We start from the raw sequence: 11,720 nt of genomic DNA on the forward strand, positions 1-11,720 counted from the left end.
TCAACATCAACATGACAAGTGTAATCACTAACTTTACCTTTCATAATGGATTAAATCAAATTCAGCAGGCTTTTAACAAAAAGAATATCACCAGCAGACTGAATGTAATTGTGTTATAAAACCAATAGCTATTAATATTGTGTAATATTGTGTAACTGTGTTATATAACCAATATAAACAGTATATATATATTAATATCAGATTAATTAATTACATTTTATATTGGTTTTCACTAGGATAATTAAAATGACTGTAGCATGTAACCTTTTTTTTTGTGTGTGTTTTTTTTTTACATTTAAATATGGGTTTCTTTATGCCGCAACAAAAGCACTGCTGCATCCAAAATCGAATGCTTCTTCCAAAACAAAAAAAAGTTTATATATGTTCTTTGCTATATAGTATGTGAAAAAGACAACAGTATGCTGGAATGCGAGCGAAACACTGACATTGGTTGGTCATGTGATAGTCACAACATGGCGGATGTAGTACATCGTAATTTTATTCATGTAATCCATATTCATCATAACTATATACAGCATACCTTTTTAACTGTCGCGACGTAAGTTGATATTCAAATATAGTGACTATTCAGACAGTATGTGATTTCGGGCGCACCAGTCTGTACAGCTGTCCACTGTAATTACGACAGTTATGTATTTAAGATGGTGAATTCTTCTCACATAACTGTATGGGGCTCCAACCTCGAAAAAATACACAGAGCTGCATTCTTTTGCTTTAAATGTCAAAATTATGAGCGTATTGTGTGAAGAAAAAATAGATGTTGGCCTGTGAAACATTCCACCACAATGTACAGTAGCTAACAATGTTCTGTGTGGTTGCTAGGGTTTAATACAAACCTTACCCTAAATATGAGCAGTAATAGTAATGCTTGATGATCATATTCTTCGTTTAAGCTGATATAGTTGACTGCAGACTTCAGTGGAATGTAATGAAGACTCTCTGGAGATGGATCAGTTTCCCAGTTGACACGGTTGGAGCCTTTATCATGTGAAATAGACATGAGTATCTGGACAAACCGGCTTTGTCAGGTCTCAAGAGATGATGCGGTTATTACTGCTCATATTAACATTTAATGTGTTCATTTCTCATGACGAAAGTGTTGAAAATTATGTTTGTTAACCGATACAGCTATAAATAAATTGATACCAGGAAGTAGTCCTGTCAATAATGATATCATTATATAACCAATTTGCTGTCATATGTTGGTATGCTGTTGACTTTCTCAGCAACTTAACGTGTTGGCATGTTGAGTTTTACATATCCGTTCCACTGAAAGACCACAAACTGAACAGGATCTGGTTCCTGGACCTGCAGGCCAAACCAAGAAGAGCATTTACAATTATGTGATAAAAAAACAAAAGATATATTGTTCAATCTCACCATAGAGTCCCTTTAAACCCTCACAATGCTCAAATTTTGTCATATCATAAATAAGAGACACTTAAGTACTATAGAAACATATGAGCTGAGCTCCCACACATTTTTTTTAGATAATTATGGGCAATTAATTATTTGAAGCATAAACCATAAGTTCAAGCTTCAATTAGCATATTAGCTTACAACAAACAATTACTAGCTAAATATTTAGTCGTTGTTGAAGAGAATTTGGTATATTTTAACTTGCATATTTTGAAAATACTGTATTCAAATCACTTCTGGTATATTTAATTCAGACGAACAAAATTTGTCAACTGTAAAGTCACCAACTTATTCACCTCAGCCGTTGAAATGCCCGCCACTGAAGAGACAAAACACGTGTTGTCCTGATGTCACTAAACGGGATGGCCTTTTCATTAAGGGGTGGATTCCCACTCTTCTTTTCTTATTTAATAAAAAGATCAGTTTTTAACTGAGAAATCTCTTATTTAACAAAATATTAATAGGATATTTTTATTTATTTATATTATTCAAATTTAATAAGCAGTGCATGGGACATAGCAAAATAACATGCATCCTCTTACACAAAACAAACAAAACAGATCTAGAAAATGTATCTAAAGAGCCAAGTAATGCTTTTGTTATAAATATAAAAACACACACTTTCATAGTCATTTTTCTGTTAAGTTATAATGGCAAATGTGTTATTTATGTACAGGACAACAAAAGGCACCCTACAGTGATACTGACCCATACATATAGATTGGCAAGATTTTTTATGTTTCTGAAAGAAGACTCTTCTGCTTACTAATGCTTCTTTTATTTGATAAAAAATACAGTAAAAACTGAAACACAGTAAAATATTGATACAATTTAAAATAACAGTTAGCTACTTAAATACATTATAAAATATTCTTAATTCCAGTGATGCAAAGCTGAATTTTCAGCATCATTCCTCCAGTCTTCAGTATCATGTGATTTTCAGAAATCATTCTAATATGCTGATTTGATGCTCAAGATACATTTCTGATTATTATCAACGCTGAATATGGTTGTGCTGCTTAATATTTTTAAGGACACTGTTGTACATTATGTTCAGAATTCTTTGATGACTATAAAGTAATATATATATATTGTAATATTTTATATATCTGTCACTTTGGGTCAGTTTATTGCTTCCCTGCTGAATAAAAGTGGGGGGAATCTTCTCAAAACAGCAAATTCTCTTCTTTTACTTTTCACTCAAATATAATTCAATGAAACATTTTATATTGCATTAGAAAAGCATTGCTAAAGTGGTCCCATGTTTTTGTATCCAATTGTTTAACTCACAAAAGGGCAATATTTCTCTGCCTGAACACTTCTCTTGTTTTATTCATGAACAAAAATTCAAATTTTGCCCTTCATCATCAAAGCATGGACAGACAGTCCAGTGCACTGTCACCAATACAGTAAAACCATTATTCCGACCTCCCTGTGACTCACGACAAGCATAAGATTGTGCCATGCAGTGTCCACGATGTGCTGTATGGGACAGTAGCAGTCAAAAATGATTTCTTCATATAATAGTTGAACTGAAAATTAATCAGGATATGTTTTTTGTGTTATATTGTTATATAAACCTCAATTAAATTAGCTGTTTCCATCAGACATCTGAGATGTGTTTTATAGGCTATAAAGCTGTGGAAAAGTTTTCTGTGTTTTCTGCAACTATAACAGCTCCAGCTGAGAGTTTAAAATGTCTCTTCAGTACTTTGAACAAAGAAAATGCTGTTTGACTGTTGGCTTGCATATGTTTCCCTTTTACTGTATGTCATGGAAAAGTTATGATTCACACAGCCGGCCGAGCCTCAGGGAGGCTGCTACCTTAGAAAGACAGGAAGACCCAAAAATATCTCACTGCTGGACAATAGAGACGGCAAAACAACAATGGTGTCATTTAGAAGAGAGTTGAGAAGTATTGAACAACACAGTTCTGTTTCTGTATGATGTTTGCGAAGTGTTTACTCTAAAACTGTTGCACAGCTAGTTAGGATCCAGCCATTCGAGTATGTCTGCTTACTGTGTCGTTTTCCGCTTCGTGATCAACTCCACACATCAGTCATGTAAATGAACTGAACAAGTGACATCCTCTATATTTACCATTCAAATTAGGCAGAAATGCTTCACAAAAGCAGAACCGCCATATCAAGAGATCGCATTATGTCGTTTTGTCCTAAACTCCAGTTACTGAAGTCCAGATTAAAGAACTATAACCAATTGACTCAAACGTCAGTCAGTCATCAAGCAATCAAAAATATTATTACCTTATCTAAAATTTTACAAGGTACTTTTTCTAGACTTTGGCCAAGTTATTGATAAACGATCTGCAGTAATAAAGTCTACTATCGTAATTTGAATCTGTCTTTGTGTCTAAATATCTTTATCAACTCCACAGATGGGAGCCAAGTTGAGTACACTAGATTGTTTGTCTGTTGCCACAATTGTTAGAAGCACAGCTTCCTCTGCTTGGTTATGAATGGCAAGCCATGTTAACATTTATTAAAAAGTATCCAATTTATCTGGTCTAAGACAGACTTCGGATGTTTGTACATTTATCTTCAAATGTGTGTATTTTATTTTTGATTGATCATTATTTTATATAAGAATAATATTTTCAATATTATTATTCATGTATATTTGTTCACTATTTAAAAATAAGCATTACTAATATTTATTTAATTCTATTCTATTTTGTGCCGTTTTCATGTTTTATTTTATTTTTAGTTATAGTTAGTAATTATATTCATAATAATGATGATTGTTTATGTTATTAATTATAATGTTATTGTTGTGTATTTGACAATTAAATAAACAACAATAATGACATTTATTTAATTATATTCTGGTGTTTTTCCCTTTGTTTTAGCTTTTATCTTTATCAGTCAATTTTATGCATAATATGTATTAATTGTAATGTTTTTGTTTTACCTATTATACAAGTACATTACATTTATAATTTATAATGATAATTATTGCTGTTGTTGCTAATAATAATAATAATAATCATAATAACAATAATGAATTATATATAATAATTTCTTGTTTGGTGCTGTTTATTTGTTTTATTTATTTATTATATTATATATTTATATAAATAAAATATTATTTATATGTTTTATATATTGATTTATATTTTATATATATATGTTTTATTTATTAATACTAACCTGTATAATAATTAGTAATCATATTAGTGTTTATATATATATATATATATTAGGGGTGTAACGATACGCGTATTCGTATTGAACCGTTCGGTACGACGCTTTCGGTTCGGTACGCGGTACGCATTATGTATACCGAACGGTTCGTTGGAGTAATTAATTATATTTGAAAAAAAAAAAAAAAAGAGAGAGAAAGAAATATAATGATATGCGTTCAACAAGGTAGCCCAATAACCCAAACAACGTAACAGGCAACGCCCCTGACACTCCCGAAGAAGAAAAAAACACCATCTTATATGTTTATGTTAGGCTACTCAGCAGGCGCTCGCTCACTCAGTACACGCTGAAGGCTCGTTGCAAAATAGCCAATGCGTTTAACAGACTAGAAATGAGAAGATCCTCCAATAACCAACAGGTCTGGTGTTTGGGTGCACTTTGGATTCCCTTTAAGCTATAATGGTGATGGCAAGAGAGTGGTGGATAAAAAAACAACGGTATGTCGCATCTGCAACATGACAGGGTACACCAGCGGGATTACAAAAAAAAAAAAAAAAAAAAAAACAGCGGGAATATCTGGGATATATGCGTCAGTACTATCTGGGAAAAGACGAAAAAAAGGAGAAACATGCACGCAGCAAACTATCCCTGCAGCATTTAGACACTATAGCTTACAGGGAATCCAACCCAAACACCAGACCTGTTGGTTATTTTAGGATCTTATATTTCTGGTCTGTTAAATGCATTAGACATTTTGCAATGAGCCTTCAGCGCGTGCTGAGTGAGCGAGCGCCTTAGGGTCCGTTCACATATCGCTCCTAAAAACGCGTGGAAAACGCTAAGCACGTCTTTCTCCTCCTTTCCAAAGCGCTCGGGCAGAAGCGCTCATGAGGCGTCTGTCTTTGCTAAGCAACAATGACGTGCTCTCTCCATGAGACGCGGAAATTTCAGCGAAGGATAAATGGATTTGCAGCTCTAAAAATCGCTTGCAGTAGCTCTGCTACTGAATTTATTTCAAAATTGCAATCCATATACAACTATGATCAGCTGTTCCTTCATCTTGGCTGAGCTCTCAACGTTGTTACGGGAAAGGATGAAGCTGATTGGTTGGTTCTTGTCACATGACCCGCGGTGCGCTTGCGGCATTCTGAAAAGTTGAGATGTTTTTACATTTTGCTGTATCTAAAACGTATCGAACCGAACCGAACCGAACCGAACCGTGACATCAGTGTATCGTATCGAACCGAACCGTGAATTTTGTGAACCGTTACACCCCTAATATATATATATATATATATATATATATATATATATATATATATATATATATATATATATATTTCATAAATATTATTATTATTATTATTATTCTTGTTTTATTTTTATTTATAATGATATGTATAATAATTCGACTTTTAATGATAATAATGTTAATAACTGTAGTGTTCATATATTATATATTTCATATACCCATTAATAATGAATTCTATTTCTGGTTTGCGTTTTTCCATCAGGTATATGTTAACATGGCCTGCCACAGGTTCCTTTCCACATGACGTCAGAGGAGGTGGAGCAGCTAGATGAACAGGGCAGGTGAGCGCGCAGGTGGAGCGCAGCGTTGATTTTCCTAGCAGCTCACAACAATACTTGGAGAGGCCTCTTGGGATAGAGCACTCCAAATACCATGACACAAAACAAGGTCAGCTTTGGAATACACCTGCTTTAATAACCGAATGCTTGCTTGAGCTTTTGTAAAACTTAGATTACTTGGACAAAACGTGAGTCGTGGAAATGATCAGTTCAGAGGTTTTGCGTCCGACGCCGAACACTGCGCGTAAAGCGCTCGGAAAGCTCGCGACCAGAGTGGAGGAGGTGAAGAACCCCTGGAGACAAGGATCAACGCTCGAGTTCAGCCACAACGAAACCGCTCGGCTCGCCACCGACGCGCTCCTGGAGCACGGAGAGAAGGAGTACAAAAAGGTCTTGCATGACGAAAGAGAAGTGAACTTTCTTTCCTCGCTGGAAATACGCTACATCGCCGATAATGTGGCCAAAAGTGGCGTTGATGATAGCAGTACTAATGGAGTGGACATGGAGGAAGGGGACACGGTGTCCGAGCTCACATCAGGGACTTATTTCCCCATGATGTCCGACGAGGAGCCACCAATGTTGGAGCTGGGCTGGCCAGAGGCTTCCAACCGATTTGGACCCACAGAAGCGCAGATACACTTCCAGAGAGACAAGTCGAAAAATGTCAAAGATCTAATTCGATCTCTTATTAGTAAAGCCAAGAAGGTAAGAACAACAATGTGCAAAACATTTTGCTAATGCCGTTTCCGTGTCGTTTACAAATATGTTTTCCATGAAACTTGCTTTTCTGCGGCTGCTTTGTATGTGACGTGTGACGTCACAGGTAAACAAGATCCGTAACATCTTGCAGATAGGTTCATTTGGACAGACTGCATACTTTTTAAGTGCTTTTGTTCTACTATAAGCTTTATGCATCACAAATTGTGCTTAAGAAATAATCAGACGTCTAAAAAGTAATTTTGAGAAAAACAAAGTTTGTTTAATAAATTCAGATATTTTATAAGGGTTTCTTAAATGTCCAAATGTTTTGCTGTTACTAAATTTAGGTTAAATTACTATTGGAAAATGTAAAATTGCATATAAAAAATACATGACACATTGCAAACAACTAAATTGCTTGATGATAAGCTTGAAATGATCACCTGAAATCAATAAAGTAATTAGGGATGAATGTTTACAGTTTGTGGTTTATTTGAATGCCTGTATTTTACACCACAGGTTATCGCTGTAGTCATGGATATTTTTACAGACGTCGACTTGTTCTGTGATCTGATGGAGGCCTCCAACAAGCGCCGGGTTCCAGTGTATATTTTACTTGACGAGAAGAATCTCAGCTATTTTTTGAACATGTGCTCAGAACTGGACGTCCAGAATTCACACTTGAGTGTAAGTCAGACGCTGGTGCTTACATAAAATGGTGTGGTCCAGCTCACGAGTTCTTATCCTTGCACATAATAAGTCTTAAGAAATTGTTCAATAAGATGGGTGTTCTCGGATTTGTATATGAATACACCTGTCAGTCAACAGCAAAACATAATTCTTGTGTAAGTTTCCTTAAATAAGTCTGTTTGGTCATTTACATCACAAGCAAATGTCAAGATGAATGAGCACACATTTCAAAAGCATTTATGTCAAAACAAATCAGCTTTTATTTTGTTGCTAATATTAACATCCTAATTGTATTAAAAATGTACTCTTTGTGTTTTCGTCATAACAATTAAATAACATTTATTTAATGCTGCTTTGTTTCAGAATATGCGGATAAGAAGTGTGTGTGGAGACACATATTGCACCAAAAGTGGGAAAAAATTCACAGGTCAGGTTCAAGAAAAATTCATGATCATTGACTGTGAGGAAGTCATAGCTGGATCATACAGGTATGTTAATCATGTTCATGCATTGTATAATTTAGTTTAAAAATCCTCTTATGTAATCATAACTTTCTACCAAAATAGCATAATTAATTACTTAAATGTTGACTGTTTAACCACAGTGTTAAAATTATATTGACTGGTTAACACGTTAAATTTATAAAGGGCTGTAGCATTGATTTGATAAAAGGAATTTGAATAAACAATAAATAGTTTTATAAATTGGCTAGTACATAAAAGTGCCAGATCAGTGTTTTATTTATTTCATTTATTTATATACTATTAGTTTGTATTAATATTTAATTTCATTTATGTTTTAGTTCCAATTTAATGGTTTATTAATTCACATTTTCCAATTTAAATATTTCTACACTATAAACGAATAAACAAATAAAAAATATTGGAAACAAATAAAAAAAAATCATTCACATAGTACATTGTGGCCTGTTTTTACAGATTTTTTTTTTTTACATTGAGTGCTTCAACCTTAAACATATTTTAGCTGCTAATGTTTCCAATTATTATCTAATTTATATTTCATTTGACCTTTGTTTCAATATAGCTGTTTCTAATAGGTTTAGTTAATATTAAAACACACACAGACGTGCTGTACTTTCTTATCAGTATGTTTGTGGAGCATGTCACAGCAAGTTTTTCAAAGCCAATTACGCTAGAAGCAACACACATTTTTGACAGGAGGAATTCAGTTGCTTTAAATTGAAATTCCCATCAGTCCAGGCTTATCTCATGCCACTCATATCACTCTGTATTATTCAAATCATTTTAGCGCATGGAAGATGACGGGACATGTGCCTCATGCGCTCCAGCAGACATCTGTAGACTTGAGCAGCTTAGCAATGAAAACATGATGATTCTGCATTTCTCCGAGACCGTGTTTCCTGAGCATTAGCTTCAGCGCTGTCAGCTTTCAAGCCTCAGTGGCTAACTTGAAGGATTTGTTTTAGTTAAACTGATGATCTATACAGGCACTGTGTTTATTGTTAACAATTTAGCTTGTTTAGACCCAGAAAACGATCTCAGTCTTGCAGGCTAATCTGCTCCTCTGTTGATTGATGGGAGGAATGAGTTTGTGAAGGAGTTGTCTTGTTATTTCAGGGTTAGAGCGACTGATAGCAGCCTGTGGATACACTCATGCGTGTTAGCTCACAGTAGTGTGGATAGTGGGTGAGGCCACACTCATGTGTTAAAGGCTTTGTCCTCATAATAGACAACAGGAAGTTTTGTTTGACTAGAAGTCCACACAGTTCAAAGGGAAATTGATTGCAAATTTATTACTAACAATTTAAGACTTTTCAGATCTTTTTCACCAGGAAGGAAAGATTACCTGAGATTTATGCATGCTGGGATACAGTTTCATGTCTTTTGTGCTCTTGTGCTCACTGTAGACTTCCTAGTGTTAATCTATAAACCGGAAAAGACAGTGATGATCTAATGTAAAGCTCATCACATGCTCTTTTACCTCAATATTATGCAAAACCTTTGAGTAATAAACAGATGGTTAGCTTGAACATAGTTAAACACTTGTGAACCATCCATAAAACTGGATGGACAGAATCTTTGAACCTCAGTTATGAAACCCAAACGTATTTCTATGCAACGATTAATGCAAGAATGGTTTTCAGAAAGTTATTCTGCTCCTGTTTCATGAATGAATCCATTTGTATTGATGTGGCATTTTATAGTCTGTCAAATTGTCTGTAAATTATGGAATCTTTCTAAGAAAAACACTTCAAAATGAATTAAAACGAATCAATTTCTGTGTAACAATGCAATGATTTAGGCAAGACTGATTTCATGATCGATGATACAAAAACGTGTTTTTCTCATTTCTTTTTAAATTTTTTATTATATATATATATATATATATATATATATATATATATAATTATTATTATTATTATATATATATATTTTTTTTTTTTTTTTTTAAATAAGAATCTCATCTTGTAAAAGATGTAGTTTTCCATGAAAAAATGTCATTTTTCTCTCTCTTCTTCCCTCTAGTTTTACATGGCTCTCAGGCATGGTTCACAGCAACATGATCATGCACTTCTCTGGCCACGTCACGGACTGCTTTGATCGCGAGTTCCGCTGCATGTATGCTGATTCCCAAATAATAGACCGTTTCTACAATCCTGATGAAGAAGGGCTTCCCAGTTACTCTTACCACATGCCAGTACCAAACTTTGGCTTGGATGTTCTTGCAGAATACGGGAGCAGGGAGCGAGTATATTCGGAGCACTCCAGTAGCCAATCCAGTGGCAGCGTTTCCAGCATCAAAGCAGCTCCTCCAGGCATGAAACCTATTAAAGTAATGACAGACAAGAAGAAGCCTGAAAACTCTCAAAAGCCTCCTGAGAGGAAGGTCGTCACGAAGCACTCAGGATCTCACATTAGAAGAAGTTCTCTGAATAGTAGTCATGGCGTCGAAGGAACTTCCTTAGGTCAATCCGCTGGTGTGGAATGGTCCAAAATAGGAGCGACCGATTACCTATGCTCAAACATTCCCGGACAGACATCCAAAATCCAGACTTCAGGTTTCTATAGTTCTCCAAAACCTCCATCACCAACTCAACTGTCTCCAACCGACAGCAAGACTTCCTCCAAACATCGACTTCCCAGCCCGTTCATTAGTAAGTTCACTGATTTGTTCAGCTCAAAAGAAAAGGACTCCCACTTGTTCCCGAAGATGCCTACTCATTCCTCTCCGTTTGGCGGGCCAGATCTTTCTCAGAACGAACCGGAGAGTAAGCAAGGTCCTCCTCCACCAGGACCAATGCCAACGGACAGGATGGGCCCGGAGAAAGGGATACATCGGCGGGACGTGAAACGCATGACTTTGGGTCACAGCAAATTGGACCTTGTCAACCAGTACAACAAGTTAAACCAATCCAAACAGGTATACAGCCGCTTTGAGCTAAAGAACAACATACCTCATTAATGCTGGGCCGGACTGAGCATTCTTTCTGGTTGACTCTTGTACATAGCTCTTATTGTGATTGAGCAAAGGGATGACAGTTTTCTTGGAGACGAGGAGTGTTTTGTGTGCATTTTTCTTTGTAATAAAAATGAATCGCTTGGTACTAATGCTGCCTGCAAGTTCTTCTGGGAAATTAAGGAAGTCATATTTATGATGTGTTCAACGGATTTTGTTTGAGCAATAGTGCTAGTGCAACAGCATAAAGAGTAAATTAATTACTTATTTACATTTAATTATACATTTATGTTATTCATAATATACCCACCTAACACAGTTTTATATGTAGTATTGTGTTGATGTTAATTATCAGTATTTTCTTTTTCCACAGAAAATTAGAAAGGTAGTTTGGTTTCGAAGGTTTGTTGGGATATAAAACAAATCAATTTATTGGATTTTTTCAAATATATTTTTTATGTTATTATTATTAGTGCTATCAAATGATTAATCGCATCCAAAATAAAAGCTTTTGTTTGCATACTTGTATGGTGTGTGTATATATATATATATATGTATGTTTGTATACACATATAGTTTGTTGAAAATATTTACGTGTATATATATTTATATTTTATGTTTGTACATATATTTTATATATAAACATAAAATTTTTCTTAAGTGTATACATTTGTTTGTATTTATATATGCATAATAAATGTG

The 11,720-nt window shown here is 34.8% G+C and overlaps 1 protein-coding gene across 1 annotated transcript; it reads left to right on the top strand.

Moving 5' to 3' along the window:
• The first annotated feature begins 6,154 nt into the window (after positions 1 to 6,154).
• Positions 6,155 to 11,170, top strand: LOC127960196 (protein FAM83C-like). The gene is made up of 4 exons (XM_052559789.1): positions 6,155 to 6,896; positions 7,410 to 7,577; positions 7,944 to 8,068; positions 10,088 to 11,170. The coding sequence occupies exons 1-4, from the start codon at positions 6,393 to 6,395 to the stop codon at positions 11,022 to 11,024; spliced, it is 1,734 nt and encodes a 577-aa protein (XP_052415749.1). The 5' UTR covers positions 6,155 to 6,392; the 3' UTR covers positions 11,025 to 11,170.
• Positions 11,171 to 11,720: the final 550 nt, after the last annotated feature.

Source organism: Carassius gibelio, chromosome B6 (assembly GCF_023724105.1).
Source record: "Carassius gibelio isolate Cgi1373 ecotype wild population from Czech Republic chromosome B6, carGib1.2-hapl.c, whole genome shotgun sequence".
NCBI classification, from domain to species: domain Eukaryota; kingdom Metazoa; phylum Chordata; class Actinopteri; order Cypriniformes; family Cyprinidae; genus Carassius; species Carassius gibelio.

Excerpts from the sequence above, each read along its gene's own strand:
- LOC127960196 (XM_052559789.1), top strand. The coding sequence starts at position 6,393 with ATGATCAGTTCAGAGGTTTTGCGTCCGACGCCGAACACTGCGCGTAAA. Across the intron at positions 6,897-7,409 it reads TTATTAGTAAAGCCAAGAAG|GTTATCGCTGTAGTCATGGA; the intron begins GTAAGAACAACA and ends TTTACACCACAG. Across the intron at positions 7,578-7,943 it reads TCCAGAATTCACACTTGAGT|AATATGCGGATAAGAAGTGT; the intron begins GTAAGTCAGACG and ends GCTTTGTTTCAG.